The sequence below is a fragment of the Oncorhynchus clarkii genome, unplaced genomic scaffold (genome assembly GCF_045791955.1).
Source record: "Oncorhynchus clarkii lewisi isolate Uvic-CL-2024 unplaced genomic scaffold, UVic_Ocla_1.0 unplaced_contig_5622_pilon_pilon, whole genome shotgun sequence".
Taxonomy (NCBI): Eukaryota; Metazoa; Chordata; class Actinopteri; order Salmoniformes; family Salmonidae; genus Oncorhynchus; species Oncorhynchus clarkii.
The window spans coordinates 12818-38033 of record NW_027258983.1 but is presented as its reverse complement, the minus strand read 5'-3'; the positions used below and the strand labels follow the sequence as shown (position 1 = coordinate 38033).

Genomic DNA, 25216 nt, shown 5'->3' with positions numbered 1-25216 from the left:
ACTGGAGCTGTATTTACTCTCTTGGTTGGGCAGTAAACCCCATTACACTGGAGCTGTATTTACTCTCTTGGTTGGGCAGTAAACCCCATTACACTGGAGCTGTATTTTCTCTCTTGGTTGGGCAGTAAACCCCATTACACTGGAGCTGTATTTACTCTCTTGGTTGGGTAGTAAACCCCATTACACTGGAGCTGTATTTACTCTCTTGGTTGGGCAGTAAACCCCATTACACTGGAGCTGTATTTACTCTCTTGGTTGGGTAGTAAACCCCATTACACTGGAGCTGTATTTACTCTCTTGGTTGGGTAGTAAACCCCATTACACTGGAGCTGTATTTACTCTCTTGGTTGGGTAGTAAACCCCATTACACTGGAGCTGTATTTACTCTCTTGGTTGGGCAGTAAACCCCATTACACTGGAGCTGTATTTACTCTCTTGGTTGGGTAGTAAACCCCATTACACTGGAGCTGTATTTACTCTCTTGGTTGGGTAGTAAACCCCATTACACTGGAGCTGTATTTACTCTCTTGGTTGGGCAGTAAACCCCATTACACTGGAGCTGTATTTACTCTCTTGGTTGGGCAGTAAACCCCATTACACTGGAGCTGTATTTACTCTCTTGGTTGGGCAGTAAACCCCATTACACTGGAGCTGTATTTACTCTCTTGGTTGGGTAGTAAACCCCATTACACTGGAGCTGTATTTACTCTCTTGGTTGGGCAGTAAACCCCATTACACTGGAGCTGTATTTACTCTCTTGGTTGGGCAGTAAACCCCATTACACTGGAGCTGTATTTACTCTCTTGGTTGGGCAGTAAACCCCATTACACTGGAGCTGTATTCACTCTCTTGGTTGGGTAGTAAACCCCATTACACTGGAGCTGTATTTACTCTTTTGGTTGTGTAGTAAACCCCATTACACTGGAGCTGTATTTACTCTCTTGGTTGGGCAGTAAACCCCATTACACTGGAGCTGTATTTACTCTCTTGGTTGGGCAGTAAACCCCATTACACTGGAGCTGTATTTACTCTCTTGGTTGGGCAGTAAACCCCATTACACTGGAGCTGTATTTACTCTCTTGGTTGGGTAGTAAACCCCATTACACTGGAGCTGTATTTACTCTCTTGGTTGGGCAGTAAACCCCATTACACTGGAGCTGTATTTACTCTATTGGTTGGGCAGTAAACCCCATTACACTGGAGCTGTATTTACTCTCTTGGTTGGGCAGTAAACCCCATTACACTGGAGCTGTATTTACTCTCTTGGTTGGGTAGTAAACCCCATTACACTGGAGCTGTATTTACTCTCTTGGTTGGGCAGTAAACCCCATTACACTGGAGCTGTATTTACTCTCTTGGTTGGGCAGTAAACCCCATTACACTGGAGCTGTACTTTCTCTCTAGGTTGGGTAGTAAACCCCATTACACTGGAGCTAGCTAGTGAGCCCTAACTGATCCTGTGAGACCGCAGTAGTTTCCGCCCTTTATAATATCCACCCATTTTCCACCTCATCTTTTAAAACAGAGGGTGATCTTTGTTCCAAGTTGGTATACAGAAGAGCATAACATAATCTGAAGGGTCTGTTGCTCACTTGAGTGGGTACATTCTGATGGCAATGTCCATTCCAGGGCAGTAGGACAGGAAGAGAGCCAGGGCGGATTCTGAACAAAGTCCGAAGATGAGAACACGGTTCCTGAGGTGGGAGGAAAAACAAATTCATTTTGATGGATTTAAAACCAAAAGGGTGGATATTGATTTTTGAAGTGAGTCGCAGGGCTGTATGAACGTGTGTGTGTGTGTGTGTGTCTTAGGACCCAGACCACGGAGATCGATGTGTGTACTTACTTCATTAGTCCCTGCTGAAAGAAGGAGTTCTTCCTGGTCTTACAGACGATCAATACTGCCCACTGTGCAATCACAACAGCGGCGAAGTACGCTGTGTGGCAAGTGAACTCAATTATCTTTCTGCTCTCATATGTCTGAAGGAAGAGGGGAGAGAGAGAGAGGGGGGAGTGAGAGAGAGAGGGGGGAGAGAGAGAGAGCAAGAGGGGGAGCGAGAGGGGAAGAGATGTGGGTAGATAGGGAAACAGAGGGGAGAAGGAGGAACGTGTTTATTACAATGTTACTAAATGTGTGGTGAGAATGTGAGCAAGCGATAGCAGTGGAATCCACAAGTGCACAAATGGAAGAATAGTAGCAAGCTGTCTACGAAGCCCAAAGCACGGAGAGGACGTTGGGGGTTGTGTGGTGCAGGGCCGAGGCTACAGACCTGTCTCTCTGGCAGTGACTGTTCGTCCACTGACTATCTGAAATGCAAGCTGTGCAACAACCCTGATCCATAATCCCAGCCATGACTTCCAAACTTTTTTTAATACTATATCACATTTATTGATTTATTTAGTTTTCTTGAATTTCCTGATGGAATAAACTTACTGGAATGAACAAAATCTAAAAAATGGGAGAGACTGAAAAAGTTCAAATGGAGAACTCATCACACAAGAAGGTACTCAAAACAAGGCTAATGCTAATCCCTTCATATAAATGTAATAGAACAGGCTAGGAGCTATAAACCTGGCAATTTGACTGGTAAACTGATGCCAGCCCATCTATTATGCCATCATTGACTTGAATGGAGATGCCCTTTCTATTCATTATATTTCTATGAATCCGTTAGTAAGATAGCAGTACTCAGTAGCAGTACTCACCCACTGCTGGCCGTAGCTGTCCTCCAAGTCGTTGATATACTGGTTTTCCCAGTCCAAACGGATTCCTAGCAAGTCCATGGGATAGAACCCGTTCTCAGCCATGATTACAAAGTATGTGAAGAAGCCGGCTGCGGCCAGCATCACTCCTGTGAAGAGGAAAAAGGAGGAGCGCATTTGGTAACACTTTATTTGGATAGTCTGTAGAGCATCCACAGATGGACTATCTACAGACTAACATCAGTAACATTTCAAATAACTATCTACTAACCCTAGCCCTAACCATAACTTTACCTTACCCTAACCATGGTAAGCAGTTGCTAATCAACTGTTAGTCTGTTGATAGTATGATGTTTTGTTGATAACAGATGGACTATCCTAATAAAGTTTGACCAAGTATTTTGTCAGTGAAGACGCATTGATCAGATTGTAAATGTCCTATGAAACAGACTGGTCAACATGCCTTACCAAATTGACCATAGGCCACACTAATGAGTCTCTCGTTCACCAGTCGGTCTGTTTTGGGGTTCCGTGGCTGTCTCTTCATGATGTCGTTCTCAGCTTGTTCATAGGCCAGGGAGATAGCGGGGATCTTGAAGGTAACAATGGGAAAAGATCACTCGAATTAGAAACATATCGTTGGTCACTTCGATGTTTGTGAGAATATCTTCTGAACAACCTCTGAAATGACCACGGACATTGTTTGTGGTGATGCACCAGAACACATGATCAGATTGTTCACTAAGGAGGAATATCCACATCTGAAAGACCCACCATGTCAGTTCCCAGGTCGATGCAGAGGATGGTGACGGTCCCTAGGGCCAGTGGAATGTTGGCGAGGAGCAAGAAGAGGAAGGGGGTCATCTCTGGAATTTTACTGGACAGGGTGTAGGTGATGGACTTCTTCAAGTTGTCAAAGATCAGACGGCCTGGGGGGAAATAGAGGACGGACGGGATAGTCAGGGTGATGACAGAAGGATGGAAAGACACAGCAGATTGATAATCATCGGCAGAGCTCCTCATACCCTCTTCAACACCAGTCACGATGGAGGCAAAGTTGTCATCCAGGAGGATCATGTCTGCAGCCTGCTTGGAGACGTCAGATCCAGCGATACCCATAGCAACACCGATGTCAGCCTTCCTCAGAGCAGGGGAATCGTTCACACCATCGCCTGTCACAGCCACAATGGCCCCCTGTGGATAAGTAAGAGAGGTGTTTAGTAGGATCGGACCCTTTTTTCAATTTTCGCCTAAAAGGACCGGAAGCAAGGATATGCATATTCTTGATACAATTTGAAAGGAAACACTTTAAAGTTTGTGGAAATGTGAAAGGAATGCAGGAGAATATAACACATTAGATCTGGTAAAAGATAATACAAAGAAAAAAACATGCATTTTTTGTATTTTTTCGCACCACCATCTTTGAAATGCAAGAGAAAGGCCATAATGTATTATTCTAGCCCAGTCAAAGTTTTTATTTTGGCCACTAGATGGCAGCATTGTATATTCAAAGTTTTAGACTGATCAAATGAACCATTGTATTTTTGTTTAAAATGTTGTATAAGACTGCCCAAATGTGCCTAATAATGGTTTAATAATAACTTTCAAGTTCATAACTGTGCGCTATCCTCAAACAATAGCATGGTATTATTTCATTGTAATAGCTACTGTAAATTGGACAGTGTAGTTAGATTAACAAAAATGTAAGCTTTCTGCCAATATCAGATATGTCTATGTCCTTGGAAATGTTCTTGTTACTTACAACCTCATGCTAATCGCGTTAGCCTATGTTAGCTCAACCATCTCATGGGGAACCCATCAATTCTGTAGAGGTTAAAGATCTTAGCAATGAAAGATGCAATGATCCTGACTGACTCATAAGCATGGATTCATTAACTCAATAGTACCTGACGCTGGCAACCCTCCACAATAATCAGTTTCTGCTGAGGAGAAGTTCTGGCAAACACAATCTCAGTGTGATGCTTCAGGATATCATCCAACTCTTCGGGGGTCATGTCCTTCAGCTCTCCACCGTGGACAACACAGGCCTTGGCATCTCTGCATGGCACAAAGACGGAAAGCTAAAATATAAGCTAAATATAACTGGCTTGTATTTTTCACAAAACAGCTAAATATAGGTTTCTGTCACTCCTCTTTAAGTGTAGACAGTGTGATGACATACACTGAAATGTTCCCGAACAAACTGCAACATACCTTGGGTTGACCTCAGAAACTGGGATTTTCAGACGAGCAGCAATTTCCTCAACAGTCTCGTTGCCCTCAGAGATGATGCCCACACCCTTGGCAATGGCCTTCGCAGTGATGGGATGATCCCCAGTGACCATGATAACCTAAGGGTAGGACGGGAAGTTGAGTGGCCTGTTCACAGTGGCTGCTATGTGTGATGGCCGAAGAGTCTTGAGTTTACTATGATTTTGCCATACCTTGATTCCAGCACACCTGCACTTGCCCACAGCGTCAGGCACAGCAGCACGGGGAGGGTCAATCATGGACATGAGGCCAACGAAGCACAGATTCTCAGTGGGAAAGTTCACATCTTCACAGTCAAAGTCAAAGCCTTCTGGAAACTGGTCATCAGGGAGCTGGAAATGGCAGAAACCTGGAAAGGACGCAGAGGCAGAAACAACCTAGAACAAATTCTGCATGTTCAAGACTGTAAATTAGCTCCCAAACCTTTGGATGAATATGTTTCCATGTTGGTGTGCCCTCTTACCCAGCACTCTCTCTCCCAGTCCTCCTAGCGCTTCGTAGGCTTTCTGAAATGATTCCTTTATCTCGTCATCCAGAGGATGTTCTTTGCCTTGGAGCAAGATGGTGGAGCAGCTGTCCAGGATCCTCTCAGGGGCTCCCTTCATCACCAGCAGATGATTGGACTCGCCGGCCATGTTGTTCTCATGAATGGAGAGCTAGTGGAAGATGAGATGACACCATGAAGAGGGCTGACTTTATTTTAAATAACTCAGAAGGGTACCAGTGAGCCTGGTAAAGTAAAGTTACGGCTACTTATTGGATATAGATACCCAGTAGCAGTTACAAGCTGACTGGATATAGATACCCAGTAGTAGTAACAAGCTGACTGGATATAGATACCCAGTAGCAGTTACAAGCTGACTGGATATAGATACCCAGTAGTAGTAACAAGCTGACTGGATATAGATACCCAGTAGCAGTAACAAGCTGACTGGATATAGATACCCAGTAGTAGTAACAAGCTGACTGGATATAGATACCCAGTAGCAGTTACAAGCTGACTGGATATAGATACCCAGTAGCAGTAACAAGCTGACTGGATATAGATACCCAGTAGTAGTAACAAGCTGACTGGATATAGATACCCAGTAGCAGTTACAAGCTGACTGGTTGTAGATACCCAGTAGTAGTTACAAGCTGACTGGATATAGATACCCAGTAGCAGTTACAAGCTGACTGGATATAGATACCCAGTAGCAGTTACAAGCTGACTGGATATAGATACCCAGTAGCAGTTACAAGCTGACTGGATATAGATACCCAGTAGCAGTTACAAGCTGACTGGATATAGATACCCAGTAGCAGTTACAAGCTGACTGGATATAGATACCCAGTAGCAGTTACAAGCTGACTGGATATAGATACCCAGTAGCAGTTACAAGATGACTGGATATAGATACCCAGTAGCAGTAACAAGCTGACTGGATGTAGATACCCAGCAGCAGTTCCAAGCTGATTGAGAAAAGCCATCCATGATTTTAAGTCCATCACACCATATTTTCGATCTCAGTAGTAAGAATGTAGTACATATTTCCGTTTTTACTTCCATAGTTTTTTCCCCCATAGTTTTGTTCCTGTGAAGCACATTGTGTTGCATTCCATGTCTGACATGTGCTGTGTAAATAAAGCTTGATTAGATTTGATTGACCACGTGGTTACCTGGTATTTGTTGGTGGAGTTGAAGGGGATCTCAACGACTTTGCTGTACTTTTCTCTCATGTCTTTGACAGACCCACAGCACAGCTCGATACACTTCAGCAGGGCAGTCTCTGAGGCATCACCGCTCACATCTCTCTTGAGGATAGGTACGTTGTTCTGTTCGGCCAGGAAGACGGCTCGGTTGCACAGGCCAGCGACTCTAGCCAGGGCAGCCCAGGTGGCAGAGCTTTTGTCGAAAGAGGTACCACTCTGGTTCTCTGTGGTGTCAGCGTCATGGATCTGGTTGTCGAACCACATGTGAGCCACAGTCATTCTGTTCTGGGTCAGGGTGCCAGTCTTGTCGGAGCAGATTGTGGAGGTGGACCCCAAGGTCTCCACAGCTTCCAGATTCTTCACCAGGCAGTTCTTCTTGGCCATACGCTTGGCAGTCAGAGTTAGACACACCTAAGATGGAAATCCATAGCAGAGGGTTAAATAATAGAAAATTAGACAAAATATGTTTTGTTGTTGTAACAGAAAACATATTTTGTCAAATGTTGTATACATTTTTTTCATTAAGTTTTTGTTAAACATGACTTTTCATCAGCACTCACAGTTACAGTAGCCAGGAGACCCTCTGGCACATTAGCGACGATGATTCCAATGAGGAAGATGATGGATGGCAGCCATCCATAGCCCAGAATGACGGAGAGGATTAAGAAAGTCACACCGAAGAAGACAGACACACCGGTGATGATTTCAATGAAGTGATCAATTTCAATTCCGAGAGGCGTCTGCCCACTTTCCAGACTCATGGCTAACGCGGCGATACGACCCATGATAGTGTGGTCACCAGTGTTGATGACGATACCTCTGGCAGTTCCTGGAAGGGTCAAAAATGTTGTATATGGTTTAGAACAGGGTTCTCCAACTGGCGGCCTGTGCGCCGAATTTGGAACGCGGGTGGTTTCATTTTGCCTTCCCATGATATATATATATATATATATATATATATATATATAACAAAATTGTTAAAATAATATATAAAAAAACATTATAATATATATATATATATATAAATAAATATTTATAATAAATATATATAATATAAAAAATCAATAAATAAATATAGATATTTGGGGGGGAGGGCATTTTCATTGTTGGACATAAAACTAAAATTTAAACCCCCAGGAAATCAGCTCCAAGTGATTTTAATTTGGGAAATATGTTCACAAGTATTCCCACACATAATAGAGAGACACGTGATCATATACAAATCTAAGCAAGGTTTGAAATGATGATGTTTTAGGCAAAAATGATATATGTTTGGGCTTCTTGCAGCCAATTATGTTCTGGCTCCCTGACCATCTGCCCAAGAACAAAAATTGATGATTTGATGATTCCTAGTTTAGAATCACAAAGAGACAATTTAACACTTTTCAAATGCCTCCCTTTCCTACCCACATCTCAGTAGTTGGTATTCAGACTTACTTTATGGAGGCCTTAACAAGGTTTCCTTGCGAGCACTGAATACATGTAATTAAACCTCAGAAAACACACCCACTTGGTGGCCTACCAATTCAATCAGGGAGTTTTTGTTTAATTCGTTTTTCTGTTAATTTATCTAAAGTAATCTCTTTAAATACCTGTGTACCTTATATTTGAATTTGATTGCCACAAGACTTGATTGTAGAGAATGTGTTGAGAATATAGAACGATAGAGACGAATATGTGTTTTCAAGGCTGTTTCAGAACCCATGTGTACATTTTAAAACACTGATTTTACACATTATTTGTGTTTAGGGAATAATCATGAATCCTACTTCATGGAAAAATAAAGCCTTTATGTACAAATAAAGGTGTTTTGATTCATTTTGAAAGTTGCCACATTCAGTTAATCAATGGTAACGTTGAAAATAGTCTAACCTATAATAGTTGTATAATTATAATATGGAGAATAGTATAAAATAGTATGATATAATAAATATACCCTAATTTCCCGCACTGATCATGGAACTGTGCAAAGTGTTGCACTGTGCGTCAAGATCCATGTATCGGTTACAGCTCCAGAATGATTTAACAGGCCTATAAGCCCCCGATTTATTTTTACTACAATTTGTATTGGGCCTTCATGAAATAGTATACACTATTACTTGACCCTCAGCCACAGACACAAAGACGTGACAGCGTTTTCAGATGAATGCGAGAAAGGTAGGCTAAATCAAAAGATGTGATGGAATGATACGAATGTAGAGAAGGGAACGAACACTAAATATACCTGGTTATTATGTACAGTCACCAACCGATAGTGGCTAATAAAAAAACAAGAAACGTTGGAGCATATGTTTAAAACATCCTAAAGGACACAAAGGTTACATTTGGCGCCACTCTTTACCTTGTCATCCCATTTGGCGCGTGTCTCCAAATTTAACCCCTGCAAGTTATAAGGCCATACAATAAAAAAATCTGCATAAACGGCACATATTTCATACTTCACTGCGGGGATTACTCATTTACCTAGCTCTTATCAATTAGCTCTTGTCAATTTATAAATTACAGTGCATGGAGAATGCTGTTACTTCTATCGGGAAAAAATAAAGTAGATGCTTTTCCACTTATAACCGGCATGTTTGCTCGACCTTATTAATGGTGATGGAATTATTTGGGTATTAAATCAAGGTCAGACACACCTCCGACACACCTCAATTTCTGGCGTTTCCCACGTGCTTAAATTCAATGGCAGAATACAAACAGAATAGAAACAAATAAACAGTGCATACAAAATGAATAAAGTTCAATACACGCGCTTTTAACTCCGGTCTGAATCCCCTCTTAAAATAATGAATATATACAAGAAATTTGAAATATTCAATAATTGCAGATAGTTACAGAAGGTACTTTACCTTCAACACAGTTGGTAGAGAAGAAGGCAATGTTCCTGGTTTCCAGGGGGTTGTCATTGCTAAAATCGGGACTACGAGTTTGGGGCTCAGATTCACCAGTGAGGGAGGAGTTGTCCACCTAAGTGGGGAAGGATAATTGTGTCAATACAACAACGAATGAATTACATTTACGCGTCTGACACGTGACTTAATGTTTTTTTAAGTATCCACCTTGCAGCCGCTGGCAGAGACAATACGCAAATCAGCTGGTATCCTATCTCCGCCTTTCACCTCCACTATATCGCCAACCACCACTTCTTCAGTGTTGATGTTCTTCTTCTCACCGTCACGGACAACCAGGGCTTGCTACAAGGAAGATGACACGATTAACATCCGTACACGCAACTATATGATAGAGTTCTTCTCAGAGGAGTTGGAAAAGGCAGAAATCTAACCTGCGGGACCAGGTTTTTGAAGGAGTCCATGATCTTTGAGCTCTTGGCTTCTTGGTAGTAGGAGAAACAACCGGTGATAATGACAACAACAGCGAGCACAAGGCCCAGGTACAACTGTTAAAGAAGAGGCAGAATTATTATGAGAATATTGTGTTATCATTAAGTAGGAAAAGCCTTTCAGGCACTGGAGGCTTCATCTCAGATTATCTCTGAATTCTATGATTGTATGATTCTCACATTAGCATTGGTCGGCTCTTCCTCTGAGGTGACCTGGATAATGTGGGCTATGAAGCAGAGCACAGCTCCGATCCACAGCAGCATGCAGAACCCGCCAAAGAGCTGCTTGCAGAACTTCACCCACTCAGGGGTAGTGCGGGGAGGAGTCAGGGTGTTTGGGCCATCGCGAAGAAGGATCTCCTTAGCCCGAACCGAGGATAGACCCTAGGTGGGGGAAGAAGGAGAGAGGGAAAATGTAAAGTGAAGGGGAAAGGAGGAGGGAGGGAAGGAGGAAAGAGAAGGGAAAGGAGGAAGGAGGGAAGGAGGAAAGAGAATGGAAAGGAGGAGGGAGGGAAGGAGGAAAGAGAAGGGAAATGAGGAGGGAGGGAAGGAGGAAAGAGAAGGGAAAGGAGGAGGGAGGGAAGGAGGAAAGAGAAGGGAAAGGAGGAGGGAGGGAAGGAAGGAGGAAAGAGAAGGGAAAGGAGGAGGGAGGGAAGGAGGAAAGAGAAGGGAAAGGAGGAAGGAGGGAAGGAGGAAAGAGAATGGAAAGGAGGAGGGAGGGAAGGAGGAAAGAGAAGGGAAAGGAGGAGGGAGGGAAGGAGGAAAGAGAAGGGAAAGGAGGAGGGAGGGAAGGAAGGAGGAAAGAGAAGGGAAAGGAGGAGGGAGGGAAGGAGGAAAGAGAAGGGAAAGGAGGAAGGAGGGAAGGAGGAAAGAGAATGGAAAGGAGGAGGGAGGGAAGGAGGAAAGAGAAGAGAAAGGAGGAGGGAGGGAAGGAGGAAAGAGAAGGGAAAGGAGGTGGGAGGGAAGGAGGAAAGAGAAGGGAAAGGAGGAGGGAGGGAAGGAAGGAGGAAAGAGAAGGGAAAGGAGGAGGGAGGGAAGGAGGAAAGATAAGGGAAAGGAGGAGGGAGGGAAGGAGGAGGGAGGGAGGGAAGGAGGAAAGAGAAGGGAAAGGAGGAGGGAGGGAAGGAAGGAGGAAAGAGAAGGGAAAGGAGGAGGGAGGGAAGGAAGGAGGAAAGAGAAGGGAAAGGAGGAGGGAGGGAAAGAGAAGGGAAAGGAGGGAGGAAGGGAAGGAGGAAAGAGAAGGGAGGGAAGGAAGGAGGAAAGAGAAGGGAAAGGAGGAGAGAGGGAAGGAGGAAAGAGAAGGGAAGGAGGAGGGAGGGAAGGAGGAAAGAGAAGGGAAGGAGGAGGGAGGGAGGGAAGGAGGAAAGAGAAGGGAAAGGAGGAGGGAGGGAGGGAAGGAGGAAAGAGAAGGGAAAGGAGGAGGGAGGGAAGGAGGAAAGAGAAGGGAAAGGAGGAGGGAGGGAGGGAAGGAGGAAAGAGAAGGGAAAGGAGGAGGGAGGGAAGGAAGGAGGAAAGAGAAGGGAAAGGAGGAGGGAGGGAAGGAGGAAAGAGAAGGGAAAGGAGGAGGGAGGGAGGGAAGGAGGAAAGAGAAGGGAAAGGAGGATGGAGGGAAGGAAGGAGGAAAGAGAAGGGAAAGGAGGAGGGAGGGAAGGAGGAAAGAGAAGGGAAAGGAGGAGGGAGGGAAGGAGGAAAGAGAAGGGAAAGGAGGAGGGAGGGAAGGAGGAAAGAGAAGGGAAAGGAGGAGGGAGGGAAGGAAGGAGGAAAGAGAAGGGAAAGGAGGAGGGAGGGAAGGAGGAAAGAGAAGGGAAAGGAGGAAGGAGGGAAGGAGGAAAGAGAATGGAAAGGAGGAGGGAGGGAAGGAGGAAAGAGAAGAGAAAGGAGGAGGGAGGGAAGGAGGAAAGAGAAGGGAAAGGAGGTGGGAGGGAAGGAGGAAAGAGAAGGGAAAGGAGGAGGGAGGGAAGGAAGGAGGAAAGAGAAGGGAAAGGAGGAGGGAGGGAAGGAGGAAAGATAAGGGAAAGGAGGAGGGAGGGAAGGAGGAGGGAGGGAGGGAAGGAGGAAAGAGAAGGGAAAGGAGGAGGGAGGGAAGGAAGGAGGAAAGAGAAGGGAAAGGAGGAGGGAGGGAAGGAAGGAGGAAAGAGAAGGGAAAGGAGGAGGGAGGGAAAGAGAAGGGAAAGGAGGGAGGGAGGGAAGGAGGAAAGAGAAGGGAGGGAAGGAAGGAGGAAAGAGAAGGGAAAGGAGGAGAGAGGGAAGGAGGAAAGAGAAGGGAAGGAGGAGGGAGGGAAGGAGGAAAGAGAAGGGAAGGAGGAGGGAGGGAGGGAAGGAGGAAAGAGAAGGGAAAGGAGGAGGGAGGGAGGGAAGGAGGAAAGAGAAGGGAAAGGAGGAGGGAGGGAAGGAGGAAAGAGAAGGGAAAGGAGGAGGGAGGGAGGGAAGGAGGAAAGAGAAGGGAAAGGAGGAGGGAGGGAAGGAAGGAGGAAAGAGAAGGGAAAGGAGGAGGGAGGGAAGGAGGAAAGAGAAGGGAAAGGAGGAGGGAGGGAGGGAAGGAGGAAAGAGAAGGGAAAGGAGGATGGAGGGAAGGAAGGAGGAAAGAGAAGGGAAAGGAGGAGGGAGGGAAGGAGGAAAGAGAAGGGAAAGGAGGAGGGAGGGAAGGAGGAAAGAGAAGGGAAGGAGGAGGGAGGGAGGGAAGGAGGAAAGAGAAGGGAAAGGAGGAGGGAGGGAAGGAGGAAAGAGCAAGGCACAAAATAAGCAAAGGCATGTCACACAATCTGAAAATATGTTTTACTCCAAACTCTGTGTAAACTTTAGGAAGATATAGATATGTTTCATATGTTATGATTCAGTGTTAGATAGTGATGCCATCTTGACATAGAAGGCAGAAGTTCTACCAACGCAAATTACAGTCAGCTTTCATCCGTAGGAGCTACTGATCCAACTGGTTGTCAATGTTACAAACGGAGGCACACATGAACACACATGAACAAACATAAACACACATGAACAAACATGAACACACATAGATATTCACTCACCCTGGCTAAGTCTGTGCCGTATTTCCTGTTAAGCTCATCCAAGGTCAACTTGTGGTCATCCTAAATCAGAGAGAGAGAGAGAGAGAGAGAGAGAGAGAGAGAGAGAGAGAGAGAGAGAGAGAGAGAGAGAGAGAGAGAGAGAGAGAGAGAGAGAGAGAGAGAGAGAGAGAGAGAGAGAGAGAGAGAGAGAGAGAGAGAGAGAGAGAGAGAGAGAGAGAGAGAGAGAGAGAGAGAGAGAGAGAGAGAGAGCTTGTTGTTCTTTAATCTTTCCACATTGGTAGAAGTAAACAGAACATTTAGTGATGAAACACATTTCTCCAATAGTTTGAACTGATTCTATGAATGACAAGGTTATGCAGCATAGATTTGACTCTAAACCATAGAAGAGTCATTGGTTTGTGTATGATGGATGGAATTGCGCTGATTCGTGACTGAATCCATTACTGAATATTACCTTCTGCCCTAAATAAGTACTGCACAGTGCACGTATCCGTTTTCCTATTTCGCTACATGTAAGAAAGCAGTTTCCAACGATAGGCTACTGTTTCTCTCAAGTTTAAACACAGGCTATTGGGGTTTTAGAACTGCCCCCAAGACTCACTGCAGAGTGAAATTAAGTAAATGAAAATGCAAATGAGTGCCCAAATGCAAATCTAGAAACCAAAGAGCTTTATACAGGCTTGATAGGTTGTGTGCTGCACCTTTTCTGGCCCGCGGAGATGAATAGGCTTACACTGTAAAGGGGTTGCCGTGAATTTTACAGTAACTTACAGGCAGCTAGTGGTAAGTTACTGTATTTAATATTGCCTACTGTAATATGAATAAAGTACCAAAGCAAGTACTGTGTAATGACAGTAAAATATCATAGAATTTACTCTATTATACGGTTAAAAATAAAACATTTTATTGTCACACACTGGACAGGTTCAGTGAAATGTGTTGTTTTACAGTTATATATACAGTTAAAGTTGGAAATGTGTGAAAAACAGTGAATACTACTGACTGTAATTGGAATGAATGAAATTAATTGAGGGGAGAAGGGGTTTGTATTTCACAGTGTTTTACACGACATGGGATTGGTACAAGCAGGTTAGCTGTTAGGTAGTGCTTACACATTACAGCATATCAATTCATATTTTGTGTTTCATATCATTAGCACTTCTAGAGGCCTTAACAAAGGTTTCCAAACGGTCAGCGACTACAGACCAAAATGACATGGCAAAATGCTGAACCAGTAAAGGTTTCCAAACGGTCAGCGACTACAGGGCAAAATGACATGGCAAAATGCTGAACCAGTAAAGGTTTCCAAACGGTCAGCGACTACAGGGCAAAATGACATGGCAAAATGCTGAACCAGTAAAGGTTTCCAAACGGTCAGCGACTACAGGGCAAAATGACATGGCAAAATGCTGAACCAGTAAAGGTTTCCAAACGGTCAGCGACTACAGACCAAAATGACATGGCAAAATGCTCAACCAGTAAAGGTTTCCAAACGGTCAGCGACTACAGGGCAAAATGACATGGCAAAATGCTGAACCAGTAAAGGTTTCCAAACGGTCAGCGACTACAGACCAAAATGACATGGCAAAATGCTGAACCAGTAAAGGTTTAAGGCTTTACTGCCACTTCAGTATGTTCCCTATCCATCTGAAATGGTTGGGGCGCTACTACCACACACCAGTTAAATCTGTACAGCGTTCTCGATAACGGATGCAACTAATACAGCCTCTTACAAGGCAAGCCTCAAAATATGGTAATGAGCCAGGAACAACAATACCATGCACCCACTAGTGGTCAAAACGTTTTAGGAGCTCCAACATTCTTTTGAAGTCTGAACGGATCATTTCTCACTTATGGGTGGCCCACAATGCAATATTGGGGAATGGAATTGGCCGAGTATATGCATATGAAATACTGTTGTTGTTAATAAAGTCAAATAAGTGTAGTGTTTTTGTGAACATTACTGTAGTATTTTCTACAGTGTTAAAAAACAAACAATAATACTGTCATATTTTTCTATAGCATTCTACAGTATACTACAACATTCTACAGTAAGTACTACAAATGATCGAGGGATACTACAGTGTACAGTATAGTATTCTACAGTTTAATGTAGAATTCTATAGTTAGAACTGTAGTATTCTACAGTCAACTGTTGTCTTTTTTCATGTGGGAAAAAAAAAGTTTTTTCGTTACAGTGTACTATGCACCTTTGTCTTTTCTTATAGAAAACACAAACATTTTGAAGCTTTGTCATTGTATATATTTTAAAGAAATTGCATATGGATTCATGTGCACTGTCCGTGTCATCTAAATTAGATGAATAAATGAATAAATAATCAGTTTTCCTCACCAGGTCAACTTCCTTTTTCAGGTCATCCTTATCCATCTTCTCCTTGGCTTTCTTCACCTGCTTTTCACTCTTCTTCTTTCCATCGTCCTCGGAGGTCGCCGCCAGTTTATAATCATCTTTCCCCTTCTGTATGTCAAAACACACGTTAATGATGAGAAGCTGTAAACTATCAATGTGCCTCTTTGCTAATCGGGTCTAGAAATTCCATTTAGAAATGTATAAAATCCCCTTAAGAAGCAGCAATTAACATGAAATATAGAGATTTTTTTTTGCAAGTATGAACTATAAAATAACATATTTTTAGTTAAGATGAAAGTAAACACACAATAAGTCTATTAAAATCCTGATAATCCAAAGTGCAATGCAGACTTACTACAAGCCCCATTCTTGCACCGCTGTCTCAATCCCAGTGGTTTTGTGAAGATCATTTATTTCCTCCTTATCCTGAGAAACTCCACCTGTTGCACGTCTACACCTGCCTCTCTCCCTCTTTCTCCACGTCTCGAGGCAACCAAGAGCTCCCTGGGTAGCTAACTGAGGATTGAATATTTATATGGTTTACCTGGCCAAGGGGAGGTGCACAGGAGGAATGAATCAGATGTGTGGAGAAGGGACCGAGGATGGGAGGGGTTGTGGAGAAGAAGTTGGATCTGTGCCAATCTTCACCTGTACAGCTAGGTCATTTTGACCATGAGCCCCCATAAAGAAAGCATCCCTGTCGGAAGTTGATGGTACTCACAATAAACAAATGGGTTCAAAATAACACAACCAGTGACCCAACCATTTGCCACTATAGTACCTACAATACCATGTGTATGTAGGTAGTTGGAAGTTGAAAGTACTCACAATAAACAAATGGGTTAAAAATAATCCAACTATGGGTCACTTTAGCACCTACCACATGTAGATATTTGAGTAGCAATCTGAAAAATCTTCAAAATGTTCTTAAATGTGATGTTTTGTTGCCTCTGGGGCAATTCAGAAAGCTGATTGAGGACCTTATTACTGATGAATGTGATGTTTTGTTGCCTCTAGGGCAAGTCAGAAAGCTGATTGAGGACCTTATTACTGATGAATGTGATGTTTTGTTGCCTCTAGGGCAATTCAGAAAGCTGATTGAGGACCTTATTACTGATGAATGTGATGTTTTGTTGCCTCTGGGGCAATTCAGAAAGCTGATTGAGGACCTTATTACTGATGAATGTGATGTTTTGTTGCCTCTAGGGCAAGTCAGAAAGCTGATTGAGGACCTTATTACTGATGAATGTGATGTTTTGAATGACCGTGTTTTTCTTTCTGCTTGCATTTTGTATTTAAATTTAGATTTCTGTCATTTAGGACTCATCTGTAAAAGAAACCTTGGTCTCAGTTTGACTCCATGATAAAATAAAGAAATAAAGTTATTCGTAAGTTTACAGAACTCCCACTGAAAACAAAGATGTTAACAATAACCCAACCAGTAAAGGATGAGGACAATGAATGAACGGAGAACATGGTTTTCTCTCTGCAGTATTTGTCACTCACTGGTTGAATAGAACCAAAACCTGCTCCTTTGAAGCTGAATACAGAGTGATGTCATGAAAAGCTGAATACAGAGTGATGTCATGAAAAGCTGAATACAGAGTGATGTCATGAAAAGCTGAATACAGAGTGATGTCATGAAAAGCTGACAAAGGGGAAATCTGCAGTTTCTACTGCCATTTGCATATGTACCTATTGATTCTTGAAGTGCGTACCCTTGAAACAGGCAAGAAGAGAGGTTGTGTTTTGGTAGACAGAGTGGAAGGCCGTGGGTGGCTGTTTAGTAAACCTCTCGTCTGTTTGTGGTTGTGGGATCATGTCTATGTTCCCTTAGTGAGGGGATCCACTGTTGCATGAATTAATAAATAAGGACCAATAACAGATCAGATCCATGTTTATTGGAACACATTGTTTTTGTCCTTTTCATAGAACCGGGAATATAGACAAAAGGTCATTACAGTTAACCTGCCCTGGGATAACGATAACGAACTATGCTTTTTGGAAAGTAACTATTTCTGTTGGAATAAATAGTTACTTTGGAGGTAACTATAACTGTTTGAATACAGATCCGTAAAAAGTACTACTTATCAAAACTATTTGAATACGTGTAACGGGGGAGAACCATCAACCTATTTTGAACATATCGGTGTCGGTCTGCCTGTGCCAGGTGTATGTGATTGCTCATTAAGGGCGTGGCCTTGTGTATAAAAGCCTTCCTGTTTGTGTCATTCAGGGGATCGCCTTACGATGTGCTGGTCAGCGTGCCTTGGGAGCGGTGATGTTGGGTTTACTGAAGTTAGTATGAGAAATAGGAAAGATTGTGAATGTAGTGTTTTTTAGGCGTTGGCGCCCATATTCCATCTTGACCTGCTCTCCTTCTCCCTGGGCATGCTCTATATGTGTTACAACACATTGTTATTGTCTGAGTATGTGAAAGAAACGTGAATAAACCTTGTGATATTTGTTTGTGCGAAATCTGATATTGCCATCTGTTGAAGTCTGTCTTGTGGACAGACTTCTGGAACGGATGTATAGGAATGATGTCGTCCTATGGAGATGTCTGTCTTGCGATGCTGAAAATGAAAATAAATTGTTGCATCCTAATACTGTTGTCTGATTCCAATGTTCCAGTCCTTGGTGTAAATAATCTTATGTTTAGATTAGTCCTGAGGATGTCACCTCGCGTATTGTAAAGTTGGTGAAGTACTGCTACTGAGAGGATATGTGTGTAAATCCTTCACGTTACACACAGCTCTCAGGAAGTGACTACTTTTCTGAAACTATTGGATTGGCTGGTTTCAACTAGCGGCAGGGCTGTATCTGGAACTGCATGTTGAAGATAGAAATAGAATGAATAGAGCACACACAACCTCCTATGCTATTCCAATCTGACAGTCACATTGGAGCTACACAATACATTTCTACGTGAACATTCGGTATATTTCCATTCTCCTGAATGTCCACTGCCTCAGGTGTACATAATTAAATCAAATGATATTTAACCAATGATATTTTGTACAGATAAGCATTAATAAGTTGAATGCTCAACTACTGTATGACCCCGAAAAAGTTGAAAGCTGCAATTAATTTCATGATACCTGGAAAGACAGTGTAATTCAAATCCATTTGCAAACAGCAAGTTGGATGCTTAGCAAAAACGACTTTGAACCTCTGTCCGTCTGAGGGTAAGTGTTTCAAACATGCACTATACCATCCAGCTTACTCAGAATACAAACTAACATGATTTTCCATCTACCATGGATGTAGTTGATTCCAGAAAGCAGTTTTGGGATATTTAGTTACTGTTAGCATTCTCAGTTACACTTAACATTACATGGTTATTGTGCCTGTGTAATAAACATTGTTTTGGAGCAACATTTTATTAGCCTGTTACATAATACTTTGATACTTGCATTTTAAATGCATAGCAATGAGCTGAGTTTTTGTAAGTACTGTACACAAGGACTAGTGACCGTTCCTTATTCCACTAATGCAATTCTAAAGTAATTTCCAAAGTCCTATAACAATTTTCCTATTGTAATACTCAGTTACTACACATGTATAATAACTTTATGCCGTGTTACTGTTAATTGTCTCAGTCAACTTGAAGCTGAAAAAGTGGTCTAATCTTCCGTTGAGGTGATTCCATGTTCTTCACGTATTTACATTGTATTTGGAAAGTATTCAGACCCCTTGACCTTTTTCCACAGTTTGTTACCTTACAACTTTATTCTAAAACGTTTTAAAAAAAGTATCTACACACAATACTCCATAATGAAACAGTTAGAAGCACTCCCACAATCAGGCCTCTATGGTGGAGTGGCCAGACGGAAGCCACTCCTCAGTAAAAAGAACTTGACAGTCCGCTTGGAGTTTGCCAAAAGGCACCGAAAGACTCTCAGACCATGAGAAACAAGATTGCCTGATCTGATTAAACCAAGATTGAACTCTTTGGCCTGATGACAAGCTTCATGTCTGGAGGAAAACTCGCACCATCCCCAAGGTGAAGCATGGTGGTGGCAGCATCATGTTGTGCGGATGTTTGTCAGCGGCAGACTGGGAGAATAGTCAGGATCGAGGGGAAAGATGAACAGAGCAAAGTACAGGGAGATCCTTGATGAAAAACTTATCCGGATCTCCGACTGGGGCGGAGGTCCACCTTTCAACAGGACAACGACCCTAAGCACACAGCCAAGACAACGCAGGAGTGGCTTTGGGACAAGTCTCTGAATGTCCTTGAGTGGCCCAGCCAGAGCCCGGACTTGAACCCGATCGAACATCTCTGGAGAGACCTGAAAATAGCTGTGCAGCGACGCTCCCCATCCAACCTGACAGAGCTTGAGTGGATCTACAGAGAAGAATAGGAGAAACTCCCCAAATACTAGTGTGCCCAGCTTGTAGCGTCATAAGCAAGAATACTTGAGGCTGTAATCGCTGTCAAAGGTGCTTCAACAAAGTACTGAGTAAAGGGTTTTCTAAAAAAACATCTCAATTGTCAGTGAAAACCACATTTGTTTGAACAAGACTGCCATATCAGCAGGCTTTCATTAAAAAGGCAGTAAATGAGGCTGAATTAACTATTTCGCTGCCAAACAAGGCTCCGCTGATAGCCAGGTGCAGCGGTGGTAAGGTGTTGGGACTCTGCTGTTGGGACAGCTTTATGTAGGCCCTAACAGTTTGTGGGCACCATTTGCCAATGTTATTGTGCAATTAATGTATTTTTTTGTGTTGTGTAGTGGCTTTGATGGCATGCATGAAAAAAAGTTTGTCCCACTAAGATTTACATGTTAAAATCGCCACTGTAGCCAACGCCAATGGCAACAGCTAGTCTTACTGGGATCCGACACATAACAAAAAAATGTATGGTGGTTTGGTGGTTTGGTGGTTGGTGGTGGTGGTTTTAGTGAAGTAAGTATGAGAAATAGGAATGATTGTGAATGTAGTGTTTTTAGCCGTTGGCGTCCATATTCCACCTAGCTCTCCTCCCTGGGCACACTCTCTGTGTGTTACAGCAGATCATCATTGTCTGAGTGTGTGAATGACACCTAGTGATATTTGTCTGTGAGAAATCTGATATTGCCATCTGTTGAAGGCTGTCTTGTAGGACAGTTGTACGGAGTTCCATGTAGGCCTATGGAGATGTCTGTCTTGCAATACTGAACATTAAAATAAAGTATTGTTGCATCCTGATATTGTCTGATTCCCATGCTCCAGTCCTTGATGTAAAGAACCTGTTATGTTTAGATTAGTCCTGAGGACCTCACCTCATGTATTAATAGTCCTGGGGACCTCACCTCATGTATTAATAGTCCTGAGGACCTCACCTCACGTATTAACAGTCCTGAGGACCTCACCTCATGTATTAATAGTCCTGGGGACCTCACCTCATGTATTAATAGTCCTGAGGACCTCACCTCACGTATTAACAGTCCTGGGGACCTCACCTCATGTATTAAAAAGTTGTATGGCTATAGGAATTATACACTGATTGTACAAAACACTACGAAAAACCTGCTCTTTCCATAACAGACTGACCAGGTGTATCCAGGTGAAAGGTATGATCCTGTATTGATCAGTGTAGATAAATGGGAGGAGACGGGTTAAAGAAGGATTTTTAAGCCTTGAAACGACTGAGACATGGATTGTGTATGTGTGCCATTCAGAGGGTGAATGGGTAAGACAAAATATTGAAGTGCCTTTGAACGGGGTATGGTAGTAGGTGCCAGGCGCACTGGTTTGAGTGTGTCCAGAACTGCAATGCTGCTGGGTTTTTCATGCTCAACAGTTTCCTGTGTGTATCAAGAATGGTCCACCCCCCAAAGGACATCCAGCCAACTTTATTTTTATTTATTTTATTTTTTATTTCACCTTTATTTAACCAGGTAGGCTAGTTGAGAGCAAGTTCTCATTTGCAACTGTGACCTGGCCAAGATAAAGCATAGCAATTCGACACATACAACAGCACAGAGTTACACATGGAATAAACAAAACATACAGTAGAACAAAATAAAACAAAAAGTATATATACAGTGAGTGCAAATGAGGTGAGATAAGGGAGGTAAGGCAATAAATAGACCATGGTGGCGAAGTAATTACAATATAGCAATTAAACACTGGAATGGTAGATGTGCAGAAGATGAATGTGCAAGAAGAGATACTGGAGTGCAAAGGAGCAAGATACATAAATACAGTATGGGGATGAGGTAGATAGATAGACGGGCTGTTTATAGATGGGCTATGTATAGGTGCAGTGATCTGTGAGCTGCTCTGACAGCTGGTGCTTAAAGCTAGTGAGGGAGATATGAGTCTCCAGCCTCAGAGATTATTGCAGTTTGTTCCAGTCATTGGCAGCAGAGAACTGGAAGGAAAGTCGACCAAAGGAGGAATTGGCTTTGGGGGTGACCAGTGAGATATACCTGCTGGAGCGCGTGCTATTAGTGGGTGCTGCTATGGTGACCAGTGAGCTGAGATAAGACGGGGCTTTACCTAGCAGAGACTTGGAGATAACCTGTAGCCAGTGGGTTTGTCGACGAGTATGAAGCGAGGGCCAACCAACGAGAGCATACAGGTCGCAATAGTGGGTAGTGTATGGGGCTTTAGTGACAAAACGGACTTGACACAGCTGTGGGAAGCGTTGGAGTCAACGTGGGCCAGCATTCCTGTGGAATGCCTTTGCCACCTTGTAGAGTTCATGCCTTGACGAATTGAGGCTGTTTTGAGGGCAAAAGTGGGTGCAACTCAATATTAGGAAGGTGTTCATAACATTTTGTACACTCTGTGTATACTTATGTAAATCCCTCACGTTACATACAGATTTCAAAGTGATTACTTTTTAACTTTTTAATACAGATCTTAGAAGGAAACTACTTAAAAATATATTTCATTGGCTGCCTTCAACTAATGGCAGGGCTGTACCTGGAACTCTGTGTTGAATATAGAAATAGAACGAATAGATCACACACAACCTCCTATACTATTCCAATCTATCTGACAGTCATATTGGATCTACACAATATATTTCTATCTCAACATTCTGTTTGTCCATTCTCCTGAATGTCCTTTGCGCCAAGTGTACATAATTAAGTTAAATTATATTTAACCGATGATATTTTGTACAGATAAGTATTAATAAGTTGAATGGTCAACTACTGTTTGACCCTGTCAACATGCCACCGAAAAAAGTTAAAAGCTGCAATTAATTTTATGATGCCTGAAAATACTGTAGAGTAATTCAAAGCTGTAGTGGAAGGAGATAAGGTTGCGACTTGCAGGCACTGAGGCCCAGCGTGATTACTCAATACATTGTTTGGATGGCTGACCATCTGTGGACTATCACAGGGGTCAAACACAGCTGATCTGTGGCTTTCTCTGGGGCAGGACGTTCCTACAGTACCCTGGGAGCGCTGACAACGTTGGAGGTGTGAAGACTGATAAAGATTTATTTACTAAATTAATATTACTGTGTGAATTCAATTATATGTTTTATTGTACTGTAAATGCTATGGGTTATTATTATTGGGTACATTTTTTTTCAGACCGTGGATAGTTCAAAGTGAAACATGGTTGCACTCCTATCGTTTAAATTAAATAGATTAGATGAGAATCTGAGTGTTGGGGGGGTATGTCCATGAGCAGCACAGGGAGGGAGTATGTTGGGCAGCACAGGGTATGTCCATGGGGGAGCAGCACAGGGAGGTTTGAGTAGCAGCACAGGGAGGGGGTATGTCCATGGGGGAGCAGCCATGGGGGAGCAGCACAGGGAGGGGGTATGTCCATGGGGGAGCAGCACAGGGAGGGAGTATGTCCATGGGGGAGCAGCACATGGAGGGGGTATGTCCATGGGAGAATAGCGCAGGGAGGGGGTATGTCCATGGGAGAATAGTGCAGGGAGGGGGTATGTCCATGAGGGAGCAGCGCAGGGAGGGGGTATGTCCATGGAGGAGCAGCACAGGGAGGGGGTATGTCCATGGGAGAATAGCGCAGGGAGGGGGTATGTCCATGGGGGAGCAGCACAGGGAGGGGGTATGTCCATGGGAGAATAGCGCAGGGAGGGGATATGTCCATGGGAGAATAGCGCAGGGAGGGGGTATGTCCATGGGAGAATAGCGCAGGGAGGGGGTATGTCCATGGGGGAGCAGCACAGAGGGGGAGCAGCACAGGGGGGTATGTCCATGGGAGAATATGTCCATGGAGGAGCAGCACAGGGAGGGGGTATGTCCATGGGAGAATAGCGCAGGGAGGGGGTATGTCCATGGGGGAGCAGCACAGGGAGGGGGTATGTCCATGGGGGAGCAGCACAGGGAGGGGGTATGTCCATGTGGAGAATAGCGCGGGAGAGGGTGTGCCCATGAGAAGAATAGCGCAGGAGGGGATGTGTCCATGAGAAGAATAGCCCGGGAGGGGGTGTGTCCATGTGAGAGTAGCGCGGGAGGGGGTGTGTCCATGGTGGAGTAGCGCGAGAAGGGGTGTGTCCATGAGAAGAATAGCACGGGAGGGGGTGTGTCCATGGGAGAGTAGCGCGGGAGGGGGTGTGTCCATGAGAAGAATAGCGCGGGAGGGGGTGTGTCCATGGGAGAGTAGCACAGGGGTTGTGTGTCCATGGGAGAATAGCCCAGGGTGGGGGGGTGGTGTGTCCATGGGGGGAATAGTGCGGGAGGGGGTGTGTCCATGAGAAGAATAGCGCGAGAGGGGGTGTGTCCATGGGAGAGTAGCGCGGGAGGGGGTGTGTCCATGGGAGAGTAGCGCGGGAGGGGGTGTGTCCATGGGAGAATAGCACAGGGGGTGGTGGTGTGTCCATGGGAGAATAGCACAGGGAGGGGGATGTCCATGGGAGAGTAGTGCTGTATGGGGTCTGTCCATGGGAGAGGGGATGCAGGTAGCTGACTAGTGGCTATTTATGATGGTCTGATGGTAGAAACCTTTTAACAGGTTGACTACATGGAACAACAGTCCCCCCCCCAACAAATCTAAAGGAGGTTTGTTCTAAAGCGTCTGTTCTGAGAGATATAGGAAGGTTCAGAAAAAAAAACATATATATATATATATATATATATTTTATGTATTAAAAAAAAATATTTTTGGCACTAAGGTCTCCAGATATACTTACATACATTTTTTCAACTGGTACCAGGGGACCTTCAGAAGAGTCTTGTGAGACCTGTGTGCGTCCAAGAGCAAAACAACCAACATGTTCGTCAGAGTCTCACCTTTCCACAGAGGGATATAAAAAAATAACAAACTATTTTCTTTCACCTTTCACCCCAGATGCGGAAGTGCAACATCGGCCGATGCGTTGGATTGAGACGCATCCAATGCGAAAAAATCTGTTCACTCGAGCTTAAACTGACACATTTTTTGAGGATTATGATAATTTGATTTCAGCGGGGGTGCGGACATCAACTCCAGTTAATACAGAGGCTTGTACGGCCTCAGAGATACGGACCAAGAACTGATATCCTCTAGAGAGGACACACATGTATTGATGCATTGCTGAGTCTCAGGAGGATAAACCTTGTGAAATTTCTTTTAGTTCCGATATTGAAGTCTGTCTTTTAGGACAGATGTACAGAGCTTACAGAGCTGATGCACAGGAATGATGAAGGCCTATGGAGAATGTGTGTCTGCCTTGTGACACTGAAAATTACAATTGCTGTTGCATCCTGATACTGTTGTCTGATTCCCACGCTCCAGTCCTTGATGTAAAGAACCTGACATGTTTAGAATCGCCCGGAGGACCTCACCTCGCGTACTAAACAGCTGGTGTAGTTTGGCTACAGGAATCATACGTATGTTTATGTGTAAGTCCCTCAT

General features: G+C 43.7%; 2 protein-coding genes across 2 annotated transcripts; both read right to left on the bottom strand.

The window, feature by feature from the left end:
• Window positions 1-1572: 1572 nt before the first annotated feature.
• LOC139399390 (sodium/potassium-transporting ATPase subunit alpha-1-like) lies at window positions 1573-15890 on the bottom strand. Its single transcript, XM_071144793.1, has 19 exons — window positions 15759-15890; window positions 15386-15511; window positions 13033-13092; window positions 10187-10390; window positions 9950-10063; window positions 9726-9860; window positions 9516-9633; window positions 7227-7495; window positions 6634-7077; window positions 5438-5630; window positions 5148-5323; window positions 4918-5054; window positions 4611-4761; window positions 3729-3897; window positions 3478-3632; window positions 3172-3295; window positions 2707-2852; window positions 1847-1980; window positions 1573-1694 (listed from the first exon to the last, which is right to left on the bottom strand). Exons 1-19 carry the CDS (start codon window positions 15768-15770, stop codon window positions 1589-1591), a joined length of 2973 nt encoding a protein of 990 aa, XP_071000894.1. The 5' UTR covers window positions 15771-15890; the 3' UTR covers window positions 1573-1588.
• Window positions 15891-22998: 7108 nt separating this feature from the next.
• On the bottom strand, window positions 22999-24234 carry LOC139399389 (uncharacterized). The gene has a single exon (XM_071144792.1). The coding sequence runs from the start codon at window positions 24232-24234 to the stop codon at window positions 22999-23001; it is 1236 nt and encodes a 411-aa protein (XP_071000893.1).
• Window positions 24235-25216: the final 982 nt, after the last annotated feature.